The 17,725-nt window shown below is 46.4% G+C and overlaps 1 protein-coding gene across 1 annotated transcript in view; it reads left to right on the forward strand.

Annotated features, from left to right (window-relative positions):
• Positions 1-8,591: 8,591 nt before the first annotated feature.
• The window catches only part of LOC145820890 (uncharacterized), a 32,015-nt gene continuing 22,881 nt past the window's right edge, over positions 8,592-17,725 (forward strand). The window contains exon 1 of the mRNA XM_082917576.1: positions 8,592-8,912. Within this exon, the coding sequence (XP_082773702.1) occupies positions 8,592-8,912 (321 nt within the window). The remainder of the gene's footprint in view (positions 8,913-17,725) is intronic.

Genomic DNA, 17,725 nt, shown 5'->3' on the forward strand with positions numbered 1-17,725 from the left:
ACCAGCAGGTACTTCCTTTGTCCAGTTGCTTGAGGCAATTTTCCAACAAGATCCATGCCCCATTGGGCAAATGGCCAAGGGCTGGACACTGGCTTCAAGTCTGCTGCTGGTTGGTGTACGAAGGGTGCAAACCTTTGGCACTTCTCACACTTCTTGACATAGGTTTCAGCATCTTTCTGCATGTAGGGCCACCAATACCCCTGTGTAATGGCCCTATGAGCAAGTGACCTGCCCCAGTGTGGCTTCCACATACTCCTTCATGTATTTCGTACAGAAAGTCTTCAACCTGTGCAGGATGCACACACCTCAGAAGGGGTCTAGTAAAGGATCTTCTGTAGAGATGGCGTTCTGCTGTCAAACTGAATCTTGCCGACTTCAGTTTGATCTTGTGCGCTTCTTTATGGTCGTCTGGTAATTTTCCTTCTTTAAGGAATGCTACTATTGTATCCATCCAACTTGGTCCCATCTCCACTCACATTGCTTCACGCTTTGTGCTCAGTGGTTCTATGCTTGGTCTTGACAAGTAGTCAACCATTATTGTTCTTGCCTCACCAGGCTTCATTGCACTAGCCAGGTTGGCCAGAGCATCGGCATGGCTGTTGTCATCTTAGTTTACCTGCTGTAGTCGTCAATTTTGAAATAAGCCTACCAGTTTGCCTACTTCCTTTGCGTAGGTCGACATCCGTTCATCTCGGGTTGCAAATTCCCTTGTTGCCTGATTGACTATCAGTTGAGAGTCACAAATGACTATTGCCTCGTCGGCTTCCATGGCTGCTGCCAGCTTTAGTCCTGCGATCAGCGCTTCATACTCTATTTCAATTTTTGAGGCCTTAAACCCCAAACGAATGGATTGTTCCAGTATCTGCCCATTTGGCGATACTAGTACTACTCCTACCCCCGCTTCTTGTAGGTTTGAACTCCCATCCACAAACAACTGGAAGGAGTCGCCCATGTAAATACTACAGCGCCTGAGTTTCTCTTTGTTCCTTTGCTCTGTTGTCCCTTGCTGGGATTTTTCTCTCACGTGGACATCACACAGCTTAGCTCAACGGAGCCCGATGTGTGATGGAACTTGGTGTGAACTCGGCCACGAAGTCGGCCAAAACTTGGCCTTTGATTGCTGTTCTGGGTTTGAATTCCAAGTCATATTGGCCCAAGGCCATTGCCCATCTGGCTATTCTGCCTGTCAGATCTCCTTGCTGCAACAGGGACTTCAAGGGGTGTTCAGTTAACATTACAATTTTGTGGGCTTGAAAGTAATGATTCAGTTTCTTGGAAGCCATTGCTAAAGCCAGTGTTAACTTTTCTAAGGGTAGATATCTGGTCTCTGCATCTGCAAGGGTTTTACTTACATAGTAAAGAGCCCTTTGTTCTCCCTTTTCTTTTCGGGTTACCATTGCACTTACTGCATGTTCTGAAACTGCCAAGTATAAGAACAGCTCCTCTCCAGGTACTGGATTTGAGAGAACTGGAGCTGTGGTCAAATACTTCCTTAAATCGGTCAAGGCAGCTTCGCATTCGTCGATCCATAAGAAGTCTGTGGCTTTCTTTACAAAGCTGAAGAAAGGCTTATATTTATCAAAACTTCTGCTTATGAATCTGTTCAGGGCTGCAGCCCTTCCAGTCAACATCTGCACTTGTTTTGCTGATATTGGGCTCTTCAGTTCTAAGATAGCCTTGATCTGATTTGGGCTTGCTTCAATGCCCCTTCTAGTTACCAAATATCCTAAGAACTTACCAGACCCAACTCCAAATGCACACTTCGATGCATTGAGTCGGAGCCGATGTGTTTTAAGGATATCAAAGATTGCTTTTAGGTCGGCTAGATGACTTTCAGGTTCCTTGGTCTTCACGACCATGCCATCGATGTAAACTTCCACTGTTCTACCAATTAGATGTTTGAACATCTTGGTTACCAATCTTTGGTAAGTTGCTCCTGTGTTTTTTAACCCAAAAGGCATCACTCTATAACAACACAGCCCTTTTAGGGTGATAAACGTAGTCTTCTCCTCATCTAGTGGGTACATAGCTATCTGATGGTACCCCTTGTAAGCATCCAGGAAGCTCATCCTTCCATGTCTTGAAGTGACATCCACCAGTTGGTCAATCTTGGGTAATGGGAAGCTGTCTTTGGGACAAGCTTTGTTCAGGCTAGTGAAGTCCACACTGACCTTCCACTTCCCATTTTTTTTCTTCACAACAATCGTATTTGATAGCCATGTCGGGTAACTTACCTCTTGAATGGCTCTGGCCTCCAGAAATCTGTCCACTTCTTCTTCTACTGCCTCAACGTGCGTCAACGTCGGCCTTCTGGCTCGTTGGATTACAGGTTTGGCTGATCTGTCCACATTCAGTCTGTGCCAAGTGACCTCAGGGTCAATGCCAGTCATCTCGTAAGGCGTCTGGGCAAACACTTCAATGTTTGTTCTCAAGAGCACCTCCATTTCTTTTTTTTCTTCCTCGGTCAAGCCCGAGCCGAGAAAGAAGAAGCGTTATTCGTCCCCTTGCTGGACAAGGACTTTGTTCAGGGCTTCCTCACTCTTTTCGGCTGGCTCTTTGCCGACGTCCTCCAGGACTTCCATGTCTTCATCCTCAACCTCTGCTGGTTTTTCTTCCCGAATGTTGCAGGTAGATTTTATTGCTGCCATGGAGCAATTCTTTGCCTGCATTTGATCCCCTCTAACCTCCTCTATCCCATGCTCTGTTGGGAATCGCAGCAGCTGGTGCAATGTTGAGGGAACAGCCCCCATTGCATGCAACCATGGTCTTCCCAGAATTGCATTGTAAGGGGAGGGGGTGTCAATTATGGTGAACTTTATCTTCACCCTCTTGGTGCTAGCCTGCACTCTAAGCTTGTTGCTCTCAGGTGCCATGTCGGCGTTCCATTGAACCCAACCATTGGGCTGTTGGACTGTTCCAAGTCATCTTGGTGAAGGCCAAGCTCCTTGTAACACCTGATATACATGATGTCACAAGAGCTGCCCTGGTCGACTAAGATGCGCTTCACTTGGCACTCTTCAATTTGGAGGGATATTACCAAGGCATCGTTGTGTGGATGCTGCACTATCTTCAGGTCTTCCTCAGTAAAGGACACCACTGGTGCTTGGCTCTCACCTGCCCTAAGTCTCTTTTTCCCGACCTGATATACATGTTGCAGGTGTTTTACCTTTTGGGTTTCCCCCCTTATCTCATTCTCATTTACCTTTGAGTGAATCACATTGATCACTCGAGGTCCGCCTGCCTGTGGTTGTGGTGTTGGTGGGGGTGGTGCTGTTGGTGACTGGGGCAGTCTTGCCTGCCCTTCCCTTATTCTGGCTTCATCTACCATGTCCCTTAAATGGCCCTGTCTTACCAAGTCTTCCAGATGTGTCTTCAGGGCTCTACACCCCTGAGTCAGATGTCCAGCTTCATTATAGTAAGCACAGTGCTTGTCAAGGCTTCTTCCCATAAACTCGCCTAGTACCCTTGCTGGTGCTCTGTAGTACGGTTGATTGCGGATTTTCTCCAAGACTTTGTAAACCGGAATTTGAAATACGGTTGGGACTGCCTGAACAGCCCTTAATCCGATTTCTGGTTTGTTGTAGCCATCATCACGTTGACCTTGCTTCGGCGAGCCATTTTTTTCTCTAGTTTTGGCGCCTTTGTTCCCGGCGTATCCTCCTCGGCCCTAGCGTACTTCTCTATTTTGGCCATTAATTCCTCTATACTTTTTGGCAGTGTTTTCGCCAATGATTTTTGGAGTAGACAATTATCTTTTAGGCCGCTCTTAAATGATACGACCGCCACCTCTTGGTTGTATTCTGGTATTCGATTGAATACCTCATATTACCTTTTGGCATAGGCCCTCAGGCTTTCATCCTCGCCAATTTTCAGAGCCATCACGACATCCACCCTTAATGGCTGTAGTTTGTTCGTTACAAACTTGACCACAAATATCTCGGCTAGGCCTTTCCAGGTTTTCACAGTTTCTTTCGGCAACTTGTGAAACCAGTCTGATGCAATTTCCTTGAAGGATGAGGGAACACCTTGCAAAACAATGGCTCGTTCCCGGTGTATAACACCATCGAGTTCAGGTACAAATCGACGTGAAAGTTGGGGTCTGACTTCCCGTCGTAGATTTGGAATTTCGGCATGCTAAACCTCTTTGGGGCTTCGAATTTGTCCAATTCTACCGAGAATGGCGTTCTTGGCTTGACCGGGGAGGTTACCTCAGCATCTTGTTGCCTCCTCTGTAGGTAATCCCTTAGGTCCTCCTTGGTCCGACCAGGAGCTCGGCTATCTCCTGACTTCAGCCTTTTAGGTGCACTACTCTTAGTTTCATTGTGAGCCTGCTTCAACCTTTCTCTATTAGTTGCGTCGAAGCACAACTCTTGCCCTTGAACATGTCGATGTTCTTTGGGGTCTGCTTCCTTGGGGCGATGTGTCCTTCGAGATTATTCCCTTCTTGACTCTCCTCGCCCGACCTCCCTTGAGGGCCAGTGAGAGTGTTTTTCGCTCCTGGTGTGCTGGGGGACTGTAGGGACTGTTTTCTGCCCATCTTGTCGGGCATCTTTCTTGGCCGCTGGAATCGGTGTATCTTGTAACGGGAACGGTGGTTGCATGACGTTGTTCTACATCATGAAATTGACGACCGTTTGCAGGTCCGCTAATTTGTTCGCCATTCCCTTTACCTCATCGTCCCTCTATAAGCATCTATCCTTCCATACCTGAAGGTCGTCCTCGTTGTAATACTTGCTTCAGTCTGTTTTCTTTGGTATGTCGCCTTTCTGGCCTTCGTCCTTTCCTCCGTGATTCTTATCACTAGTCTTTTCGTTGCAGTTGTCTTCTTCGACGTCAAGGTCAACAGATTTTCCACTCCTAGTAGGAGTGTCATCCCCGATCTTCTCTTTCTGTCCGTCGTTGGCCATTTATTCTCCTTTCTTTCCCACAGACGACGCCAAATTGTGTGTGTCAATTTCCGATCACACTGCCAATCAAGCACTCAGCTGGAGAACACTAACAGAATAAATTAAGCCCGAACGACCTGTCACAAAAAGAAGAGATTCCGGCGGTGGTTCGTCCACTCGGGGGCACTCCGACGATCAAGTCAGTTATCTCTCAATGATAGGAAAAGTTCTTAACTCACTATTCAGAGCATAAAAGCATACCTTAGACCCATGAGGGTGCCTCTCTTTTATAGCCAATACAAACCTAGTCCCAATAGAAGCCTAGCTTCAATGGACTTAGGATTACTGCTAATCTTAGACTCCAAGTAGGATTAAGATAACTCTCTAAGAGTCTTATCTTTACCCAAACTGAAGTCTTCTCCCACTCTAGGACTCTTGTCCCTTATCCGCTTATCTCGGATTTTGGTATTCTCGTAGATAACCTCGGCCTAGCCGAGATCATCTCGACATCATGACCAAAACACGTGGCACCTCGGCTGGCACTTCGGTGACACCTTGGTCACGTGTTATCATTCAAAAATTATGTCTCCACAATAAATATCTGTAGTATTGATCAAATTAATACTACAAAAGAAAAAAGAAAAATGAGAAGATTTAAAATGACTTGGAAAAAAACATAATTAAGTCGCAAAGTTGAAGCTCACAAGAAACTGAGCATAGTATTGCAAAACTGAAAAAACAGAACATATATATACCTTGATATCATTGTGAGCAAGTCGGAGCTCTTTTAACCCAGTGCACGACTTTAGTGAATCAATGGCTTGAAGTTGGCAATCAGACAAAGAGAGCTGGAATCATGAATAAGTTACTGTGGGGACATAAATTTTGAATGACGACACATGGCCGAGGTGTCACCGGAGTGCCAGCCAGGGTGCCACATGTCTTGGTCATGACACCGAAATGATCTCGGCTAGACCGAGGTTATCTCCGAAGATATCGGAATCCGGGATAAGCGGATAAGGGATAAGGGTCCTAGAATGGGAGAGGACTTTAGTTTGGGTAAAGATAAGACTCTTAGAGAGTTTATCCTAGTTCTACTGGGAGTCTAAGATTAGCAGTAATCCTAAGTCCATTAAAGCTAGGCTTCTATTAGGACTAGGATTGTGTTGGCTATAAAAGAGAGTCACCCCCATGGCTCTAAGGTACGTTTTTTGTATTCTGAATAAGTGAATTAAGCACTTTTGCTATCTTTGAGAGATAATTGACTTGAATGTCAGAGTGCCCCCGGGTGGACAAACCACCACCGAAATCTCTTCTTTTTGTGACAGGTCGTTTGGGCTTAATCTATTCTGCCAGTGTCCTCCAGCTGAATGCTTGATTGGCAGTGTGGTCGAAAATTGACACTCACAATTTGGCACTGTCTGTGGGAAAGAAAGGAGAATAGATGGCCAATGACGGACAGAAAGAGAAGATTGGGGATGACACTCCTATTGGGAGTGGGAAACCTGTTGACCTTGACATCGAAGAAGACAACTGCAACGAAGAGACTCGTGATCAGAATCACGAAGGAAAGGACGAAGGCTAGGAAGGCGACGTACCAAAGAAAACAGACCAAAGCGGGTATTACAACGAGGACGACCTTCAGGTATGGAAGGATAGATGCCTATGGAGGGACGATGAGGTAAAGGGAATAGCAAACAAATTGGCAGACCTGCAAACGGTCGTCAATTTCATGATGCAGAACAACGTCATGCAGCCACTGTTCCCGTTACAAGATACACCAATTCCAGCGGCTAAGAAAGATGCCTGACAAGATGGGCAGAAAACAGTCCCTACAGTCTCCCAGCACACCAGGAGGGAAAAACACTCTCACTGGCCTTCAAAGGAGGTCGGGCGAGGAGAGTTGAGAAGGGAAGAATCTCGAAGGACACATCACACCAAGGAAGCAGACCCCAAACAACATCGGCATGTTCAAGGGCAAGAGTTGTGCTTCGACGCAACTAATGGAGAAAGGTCGAAGAGGGCTTACAATGAAGTTGAGAGTAGTGCGCCTAAAAGGCTAAAATCAGGAGATAGCCGAGCTCCTGGTCGGAGCAAGGAGGACCTAAGGGATTACCTACAGAGGAGGCAACAAGATGCCGAGGTAACCTCCCCGGTCAAGCCGAGAACGCCATTCTCGGTAGAATTGGACAAATTCGAAGCCCTGAAGAGGTTTAGCATGCCGAGATTCCAGATCTACGACGGGAAGTCGGACCCCAACTTTCACGTCGGTTTGTACCTGAACTCGATGGCGTTATACACCGGGAACGAGTCGTTGCTTTGCAAGGTGTTCCCCTCATCCTTCGGAGAAATTGCATTAGACTGGTTTCACAAGTTGCCAAAAGGAACTGTGAAAACCTGGGAAGGCCTGACCGAGATGTTTGTGGCCAGGTTCATGACGAACAAACTACAACCATTAAGGGTGGATGCCGTGATGGCTCTGAAAATCTGCGAGGATGAAAGCCTGAGGGTCTATGCCAAAAGGTACTATGAGGTATTCAACCGGATACCAGAATACAACCAAGAGGTGGCGGTCGTATCATTTAAGAACGGCCTAAAAGATAATTGCCTGCTCCGAAAATCATTGGCAAAAACACTGCCAAAAAGTATGGAAGAATTAATGGCCAGACTAGAGAAGTACGCTAGGGCCGAGGAGGATACACCGGGAACAAAGGGCTGAAACCAGAGAAGAAAAACGGCTCACTGAAGCGAGGCCAACGTGACAGTGGCTACAACAAACCAAAAATCGGATTAAGGGCTGCTCAGGCAGTCACAACCATATTTCGAATTCTGATTTACAAAGTCTTGGAGAAAATCCACAATCAGCCGTACTACAGAGCACCAGCAAGGGTACCAGGCGAGTTCATGGGAAGAAGCCTTGACAAGCACTGTGCTTACCATAATGAAGCTGGACATCTGACTCAGGGGTGCAGAGCCCTGAAGACACATCTGGAAGACCTGGTAGGACAAGGCCATTTAAGGGACATGGTAGATGCAGCCAGAATAAGGGAAGGGCAGACAAGACTGCCCCAGGCACCAACAACACCAACCCCACCAGCACCATAACCACAGGCAGGCAGACCTCGAGTGATCAATGTAATCCACTCAAAGGTAAATGAGAATGAGATAAGGGGGGAAACCTAAAAGGTAAAACACCTGCAACATGTATATCAGGTCGGAAAAAAGAGACCTAAGGCAGGCAAGAGCCAAGGACCAGTGGTGTCCTTTACTGAGGAAGGCCTGGAGATGGTGCAACATCCACACAACGATGCCTTGGTAATATCCCTCCAGATTGAAGAGTGCCAAGTGAAGCGCATCTTAGTCGACTAGGGCAGCTCTTGTGACATCATGTATGTCAGGTGTTACAAGGAGCTTGGCCTTCACCAAGATGACTTGGAACAGTCCAATGGCCCAATGGTTGGGTTCAATGGAACGCCGACATGGCCCCTGGGAGCAGCAAGCTTAGAGGTGCAGGCTAGCACCAAGAGGGTGAAGACAAAGTTCACCATAATTGACACCCCCTCCCCTTACAATGCAATTCTGGGAAGACCATGGTTGCATGCAATGGGGGCTGTTCCCTTAATATTGCACCAGTTGCTGCGATTCCCAACAGAGCATGGGATAGAGGAGGTTAGAGGGGATCAAGTGCAGGCAAAGAATTGCTCCATGGAAGCAATGAAATCTACCTGCAACATTCGGGAAGCAAAACTAGCAGAGGTTGAGGATGAAGACATGGAAGTCCTGGAGAACGTTGGCAAAGAGCCAGCCGAGAAGAGTGAGGAAGCCTTGAAGAAAGTCCGTGTCCAACAAGGGGATGAAGAACGCTTCTTCCTTCTCTGCTCGGGCTTGGCTGAAGAAGAAGAAAAAGAACTGGAGGCGTTCTTGAGAACAAACATTGAGGTGTTTGCCTGGACGCCTTACGAGTTGCCTGGAATTAACCCCGAGGTCACTTGCCACAGACTACATGTGGACAGGTCAGCCAAGCCTGTAATCCAACGAGCCAGAAGGGCGACGTTGACGCACATTGAGGCAATAGAAGAAGAAGTGAACAGACTTCTGGAGGCCAGAGCCATTCGAGAGGTAAGTTACCCGACATGGCTATGAAATACGGTTGTTGTGAAGAAAAAGAATGGGAAGTGTAGGGTCTGTGTGGACTTCACTAGCCTGAACAAGGCTTGTCCCAAAGACAGCTTCCCATTACCCAAGATTGACCAACTGGTGGATGCTGTAACAAGCCCGCGGGGGACCTCGCTACAGCTCGGACTCGACTTTCGTTTGTCACGGTTCTAAGTCTGAACCAAAGAGTCCAAATCCGGCAAATCGTTTTAAGAAAAACAGATTTTTGAAAGAAGTGCCAAACATGGACTGCTTTGCCAGATACAGAGTCGCCACCTAAATATTTTATTTTGGGAAATTTAGGAAACCCTGACTCGGTGCCAAAAGGCCACGTGTCCGTCATTACCAAAGTTGCCTCGGCTCGGGAACTTGGGCACGATTGGGGAAGGTCACTTCGTGAGCACCCCCGCTCGCCCGGTCATAGACCGGCCTCTACTAACCATGATATCAATTTTTGAAAACATTGTGAGTTCTTATTCCGGTTTATTAGCCTAGGTTACTACGTGATGCGCACAGCATACAAATATAGACCGGGTCGCCTGAATTGGAACGAAACATTTCATGCTTGTTTTTGAAAATGGTTTGCTACCCGCAGGTAGGCTTTAAAACATTTGATGATTTATTCCAATTTAAGTAACCCAACCTTCACCCACAGGCATTCAGGCAGTTATATCAGATAAGCACATAGCCTCATGGTAAGCATGCTATTCATGGCAGTCACTCACACGCATGCAAGGATGCTAAAGCATAAAGCTTACCGAGTACTCGAAGCCAAAATAGGAATTCATTAGAAATCATGCATGATCCTAACTATACAGAAATGCCTAATGCAACACATGCAAAATGCAATTATAGCAGGCTCGGCTATTCTAAGATGGCATATGAAATGTTGCAACTATCATGTATTCAACTTTGAAATTGAAAGTACAATGCAGTTAGTATGATGCGCCGAGCCCGGTGCATGCAATACAGATGAATGAATGCAAACATGCTGTCATACTGTATGCTAATTTAAATATGCCCTAATCTAACCATCATAAGCGGATAAATAAAAGGGAGAAAGACGTAGGGTTGGAAGACATACATCACACTCACGCACACTTATTACAGTTGTGCCCTCACTCGGAGGGTCCGAATAAATAATACAGTCCAAATATTACAGTCCCGAACGAAAGAATATTACAGTCCAAAATATTACAAAATCCTAATTAATTAACAAATTAACTAAGAAAATAAATAAAACTGGCATGCAAGCCAGGGACTGCCTTGCTTCTGATGGATGATGCATGTCCGGATTGTCTTGCGCGGAAATCCACCGGAATGCCCCAATTAGCCTCTGTTTACACCTGTACTTGAAAAGCGTGCCAAGCCCCAAAAAGTTGCTGATTCTTCGTTTTGCTGCAACAGAGAGCAGGAAAGGGGCATAGCAATGTATTTGCACAGATATATGCATGTCACGATCCTCGTGCCACCAATCACGCATACCGAGGCATGATGGCCGAGGAGTCGAAATGCACAACTCAATATAGGATGAATGCACATGAAACTACAGCTAAAACCTAACTCCATCATGGATAATCCGGAGTGTCGGTGACTGGGGAATTGAGACACATTCCGTCACTCGGAGTACGAAATGCACCTCGTTTCCCGTGCCCGGGCTAACTCCTATCCCGAACACGATGCAATATGCATGACATGCATGAAATGCAACTAAGATACAATCCTAACATACACCATGCTACGGAATGACATGCCTCGAAATGCGTGCACGCAGGCACGCAAACCGAGAAAATGACAGAATGCAATCTAAGATACAACCTAGTATGCACTATGCTGTGAAAATGAGATGCCTCGAAGTGCGTGCACACGGGCGCGCAAACCGAGAAAATGACAGAATGCAATCTAAGATACAACCTAGTATGCACTATGCTACGAAAATGAGGTGCCTCGAAATGCGTGCACACGGGCACGCAAACCGAGAAAATGACAGAATGCAATCTAAGATACAACCTAGTATGCACTATGCTATGAAAATGAGATGCCTCGAAGTGCGTGCACACGGGCACGCAAACCGAGAAAATGACAGGATGCAAACTAAGATACAACCTAGTATGCACTATGCTACGAAAATGAGGTGCCTCGAAATGCGTGCACACGGGCACGCAAACCGAGGCAATGGCATACACAATGCGAATGACATGAAAATGTGATATGGGCTTATACTAACATGAGTGAGCCTCAGCCACACTCACATAGGATGCCGGCGGATAAAAATGAAGTGCCTCGAAATGCGTGCACACGGGCGCGCAAACCGAGGCAATGACGGAATGTGATGCAATGGCATAGAAACATGATATGGGCTTATACCAACATGAGTGAGCCTCAACCACACTCACATAGGATGCCGGCGGATAAAAATGAGGTGCCTCGAAATGCTTGCACACGGGCACGCAAACCGAGGCGATGACGAAATGCGATGCAATGGCATAGAAACATGATATGGGCTTATACCAACATGAGTGAGCCTCAGCCACACTCACATAGGATGCCGGCGGATAAAAATGAGGTGCCTCGAAATGCGTGCACACGTGCACGCAAACCGAGGCGATGACGAAATGCGATGCAATGGCATAGAAACATGATATGGGCTTATACCAACATGAGTGAGCCTCAGCCACACTCACATAGGATGCCGGCGGATAAAAATGAGGTGCCTCGAAATGCGTGCACACGGGTACGCAAACCGAGGCGATGACAGAATGTGATGCAATGGCATAGAAACATGATATGGGCTTATACCAACATGAGTGAGCCTCAGCCACACTCACATAGGATGCCGGCGGATAAAAATGAGGTGCCTCGAAATGTGTGCACACAGGCACGCAAACCGAGGCGATGACAGAATGTGATGCAATGGCATAGAAATGGCATGCAATCATTCTAATGGAATTTCAGCACTAAAATATTGGGGAAAACAGTCCCGAAATGAGGCGAAATGATACCAAATGCATGAAATTGTCCCGAAATGTGAATTTAGGCACCCGAAATGGCCTATAGCTATGCCAAACATGCACAATATGGACATGCAATGCAAATACAGAAGCTAGAAAGTCCCAAAAAAGGCACTTTCACAGTTATAAACATGGCCAAACAGCAAGCATAGGTATGGCAAAAATGGCATGCAAGAATAGGGGCCAAAAGAGGGGTAATGAAGCAAGTGATATAAGCAAAATCCAAACTGAAACATTCCCTTCTACAACACTGAAGAGGGACCAAAAATATGAATATTTACAGTATATGGCAGCCCCAAAATCAGTATACAAACATGGTAGAAATGTGATGCAAAATGAGGTTCAAAAGTGGCTATAACATGAGGTATGCAAAATATTCACCAAACATCCAAAGACCCTTAATAAAACATGTAGAATGGGCCAAAATAGGACTATTTACAGAACTGTAAAATGGCCAAAAACAAAAGCATGATAGGCTAACTAAACATGCAAGAATGGGGAATAAAAGAGAGATATAACATGAAGTGGCATATGGAGGTCCCAAACCATGAAAGGACCTAAATGAAATATGAATAATGGACCAAAATAAGCACTTTTTCAGAACTGTAAAATGGCCAAAAACAAAAGCATGGTAGGCTGCCATTGCATGCAAGAATGGGGAAGAAACGAGGAGTATAAAGGTAAGTACAACATGGAAGTCTCAAATGGTGTTGAGCCCTTCTTCAATGTTGAAGAGGGGCTCAAAATAAGCCTAATATCAGTTTACAACATGCTCAGAAACAGATTAATCATGGGCCAAAAATAGCATGCAAGATTATGACATATAAGAGGATCAATGAAGCAAGTGCATCATGGAGGGCTCAAACAGGGTTGAGCCCTTAATCAAAAGTGAAGATGAGCTCAAAAGAGGGCCCCTTTCAGTTAGGGCCCGAGCTTGAAACAAAAATCATGTGGGGCTTACAAATGGATCAAGAAAAAGGGTCAAGAGAGGAGAAGTGTTACTCACCCTTGAAGATCAAAGCTTTTGTTGCTTCTTGGATCAATTTGCAGCTCCTTTAGCCTTTGAGAAGCCTTCCTTGTTGCTGGAAATGAGGTGGTAATGGTAGAGCTTGGTGGTGCAGAAGAAATGGTGCTTAGGGACTTAGGAATTTTCAAGGAAATGAGAGGTATAGAGATGGCTTTGTGTATGGAAGCTTAAAGACCAATTTTTCTAACCCCTACAAGTGAAGCCACCAGCTGGTTATAAGGGCCAAAAAGGGGGTGTAAAGGTGGGGGAAAAGGAGAGCAACTTTCCCCCACAAAATATCCCCCGGATAAAGATATTTTCTGGGGGATAAAGCTCCACAGTTGTAAAGTGCACAGTGCAAGGAGCTCGGCCGGCCTGTTACTTTTGCTTCAGGTGGCCGGCCGGCCACACCTCCTAGCCGGCCGGCTAGGGGTCAAAAGGGTCAATCAGATTTAGTGGCCGGCCACCAACTGATGGTGTCCTCCTATCTGTGTACAACACAACCCTGTGGTTAAAAGTCCAAGAAAGTGGGTCCAAGGGGTTCAACATTAGCTCGGAAAGAGGGGTTCAAAAGGGTCAGGTGGAATTACTGGCTGGCCACCAACTTTTAGGGTCCTCCCATGTGTGTACATCACAAATATGTGGTTCAAAGTTCAAGAAAATGGGTCCAAGGTGTTCAACATTGGCTCGGAAGGAGGGGGTCAAAAGGGTCAAGTAACATTAATGGCCGGCCACCAACTTTTAGGGTCCTCCCATGTGTGTACATCACAAATATGTGGTTTAAAGTTCAAGAAAATGGGCCCAAGGTGTTCAACATTAGCCCGGAAGTGCGAAAAACGAGCGCCGGAGGGCGTCGGAGGATGTATAACTGGTTGCTGCAACAATTGCTGGCCTCCCACCCTTCAGTGACCTCTCCGGTGATAAAACAGAGGTACCTGCCAAAAATGAACGAAAACCGTTGCAAAACGAATGCTCGGGGGCCAAAACGCGCAGTTCGAGGTCCCGAAAATGGGCTGTTAAGCACCGAAAGTGGCATTCGGCCACGAAGTGGGTTTCTCAGACCCCAGTGTCCCTCAAAAGGGAGAAAATAAGGAGTATGCCAAAAATCGGAGCAATAGGAGATGGTTAAGCGGTCCCGAACCGAGGCACACGGCCTGACGGCTCTGAAAACCGGAAACCGGACTCCGAAATGGGAAAAATGGCCTACGGCCACTAAATGTAGCCTGCGGACATTGAGAGATGGTCTACTGGACCTCTCCCTCCCCTCAGGAAAAGAAACAGAGAAAACCGAGTCTGGTTCGCAAACCGAGGCAAGGCACAGAAGAGGGTTCGGAAGTCCGGAGGCAGGGCTCACGGCCGCAACTCTGAAACTTCTGAACGAGCACATTATGCAACATCACCAAGCGCTCAATCAGTGACATCTGAGTCTTAAGGTCGGTCAAAAATGGGGTGTCTACAGTTGCCCCTCTTTGACAGAACTCGAAAGTCATAAGTGACGGGAGTGAATGTCAAAGCCCAGAGACGACCCATTTTTGACAAGGCCGAAGACTTAGACAAACAGGCAAGATAAACAAAGGTGTGCCCGTAGGCATGCCCGCAGGCAGGGGGCAAAATGCAAATGATAATGCAAAGAGCCGGAGGTAACCCAATGATCATGCAAATGCAGCAAGCTGTAATGAAGCAAGTATTCGCAAATAGATGCAACAGTTTTAAGCAAGAATGCAAAGCAACAACTACATTTCATGCAGTTAAGAATGCGGAGAATTATTCAATCCTCGCCACGTCTCACACGGAGAAGATACGATACCTGCGCGATTCGTCTGGTCGCACCAGCCTCAATTGAACCGTACATACAATATCGTGCCTGCAAAAGAGAGAAATTGCAACAAGTATAACATGCTACCAACATATATTTAATGTGATTCCGAAAGTTCGACATATGCAGTGCCGGTGAGTGTATGCATCGCAATGCAAGAGTGGAACATGTGTGACAACGTATGCTCAAACATAGAGGTATGCCAATATCAAGAAATGTGCATGTTAATGCAGGTATGCTCATGAGAATGCAAGTTATGTGCATGATAGTGCGAAACGAGCATGAATCAAGGTGCCCGTTTGTCATGAAGTAACGAGTATGGAAATGCGCGTTTCGGCGAAGGCGACTTGATCACGGCCTCCGATCCGCTTCCCTGAAAGGTTACAACTCATTCAAAAAGGATACACTTTGATTTTGATGAGTGATGATGAGACACATGTCAGAACTCGAAGCCGAAGTCCCGACGGAGCAATTTCGCGACCGGAAGTGTACTTTTCTTGAACTTTTTCAGGTCCCGGGAACTCCAATATTCCTCAAAGTTTGTAGAGAGCTAGGTGGGCATGTGGGGGACATGGCCGGTCGTTTATCTTCCCAAGGGGAGGTGGCCAACCGGTTTTCCATAAAGCAAATGGCTGGCCGGCCAGCTTTCCAAAAAGCAGATAGCTGGCCGGCTAGAAAAGAGGGCCGGCCGGCCATATGCCCAAATCCGGGGGCTTTTTGGTCTTTTCACCTCCTTTTTGATGCTCCTTCAATCCAAGACTTGGGGCCTATATAAGGCAGCCGAGACCTTCCCCTTTCTTGCCTCCTATACCACTTTCTTCTTCAGATCTGAGTTCCACACGCGTTTTCCAACGCCCCGCGCAAATTGTTTTCGCAAAAATATTCAGTTTCAAGCACTTTGAAGCGATTAAGTTTCGGTTTCGGAGCTTCTTTTCGCATTTTCGCCACTTGAGGTAAGTTTGTCTCAATATTTGGAAGATTTTCTCGGGAGTTGACTTTTGTTGACTTTTTTTATTTCCCGAGAGTTGACTTTTGTTGACTTTTTCCAATTTCGGCTCATTTTGCTCATTTTTGCTCCCTTTGCAGATCTTCTGAAAATGGCGGGTAATTCTCCCCACGGCGGAGGTTTTCCAGGTGCCGGAGATGATTTTGATCCCATGACTCTACCCCCGAGGACCCGACCTTTTATTCTCGGGAGGTACCGTCCGCCAGCACATGTCTTCCCTCGTGCTGTCTTCCGTCACTTTACTAGCTTTGACGAGCGAGCACCCGGGGATCTGCTTCTCCGAGAGCCGGAGCATCACCTCTCTCATGAGGCCCGAGAGGTATTTACTTCATTTTCTGTATTTTTCGTACATTTCGCACCTTTGCCATGCTTGAACACGCAGTTTAGCTTATGACATAGTACTTTGCTTGCATCCTGAACATGTAGTTTCAACACTCGAATTTCTGAACACTCGGCTCATTAATTAATTGCGAACGCACAGTACACATTAGTTAAGAGGCGAACACACGGCTCAAACACTGATTTGTCGAACACACAGCCCGAATTCGAAAGTGAACACACAGCCCACACTTTAAATTTTCTGAACACGCAGTTTAGATTTAGAATAGTGAACACGCAGCCCACACTAGTTGAAATTTGAACACGCAGCCCAAACTTTAAATTTTCTGAACACACAGCCCAGATTAGAGTAGTGAACACGCAGCCCACGTTAGTTGAAATTTGAACACGCAGCCCAAACTTCAAATTTTCTGAACACGCAGCCCAGATTAAATAGTGAACACGCAGCCCACACTGATAGAAAGTTGAACACGCAGTCCAAACTTTAAATTTTCTGAACACGCAGCCCAGATTAATTAGTGAACACGCAGCCCACACTGATTGAAAGTTGAACACGCAGCCCAAACTTCAAATTTTCTGAACACTCAGCCCAGATTAATTAGTGAACACGCAGCCCACACTGATAGAAAGTTGAACACGCAGCCCAAACTTCAAATTTTCTAAACACGCAGCCCAGATTAATTAGTGAACACGCAGCCCACACTGATAGAAAGTTGAACACGCAGCCCAAACTTCAAATTTTCTGAACACGCAGCCCAGATTAATTAGTGAACACGCAGCCCACACTGATTGAAAGTTGAACACGCAGCCCAAACTTCAAATTTTCTGAACACGCAGCCCAGATTAATTAGTGAACACGCAGCCCACACTGATAGAAAGTTGAACACGCAGCCCAAACTTCAAATTTTCTGAACACACAGCCCACACTGATAGAAAGTTGAACACGCAGCCCAAACTTCAAATTTTCTGAACACGCAGCCCAGATTAATTAGTGAACACGCAGCCCACACTGATAGAAAGTTGAACACGCAGCCCAAACTTCAAATTTTCTGAACACGCAGCCCAGATTAATTAGTGAACACGCAGCCCACACTGATAGAAAGTTGAACACGCAGCCCAAACTTCAAATTTTCTGAACACGCAACCGAGATTAATTAGTGAACACGCAGCCCAAACTTCAAATTTTCTGAACACGCAGCCCATTCATCTCATTGGCACATAGCCCATTCATTTCATTGGCACACAGCCCATTCATCTCATTGGCACACAGCCCATTCATTTCATTGGCACACAGCCCATTCATTTCATTATTGACACATGTATTCATTCTGAATGCAGGTTGGTTCCCGCAGTGTGCGGGGGTATGGTTCCACCATCGCGCGGGACTGGTACGCTGAGCTTCCGGAGGGCGTCCGAGACTTAGTAGACTTGGCAGGGTTCGGGCCCTTCTGCGTCGGGTTGTCACGTGGTCCTGCCAGGAGGACACTGATGGCAGCCTTGGTAGAG

Source organism: Camellia sinensis, chromosome 3 (genome assembly GCF_055761805.1).
Source record: "Camellia sinensis isolate YWXY chromosome 3, ASM5576180v1, whole genome shotgun sequence".
Taxonomy (NCBI): domain Eukaryota; kingdom Viridiplantae; phylum Streptophyta; class Magnoliopsida; order Ericales; family Theaceae; genus Camellia; species Camellia sinensis.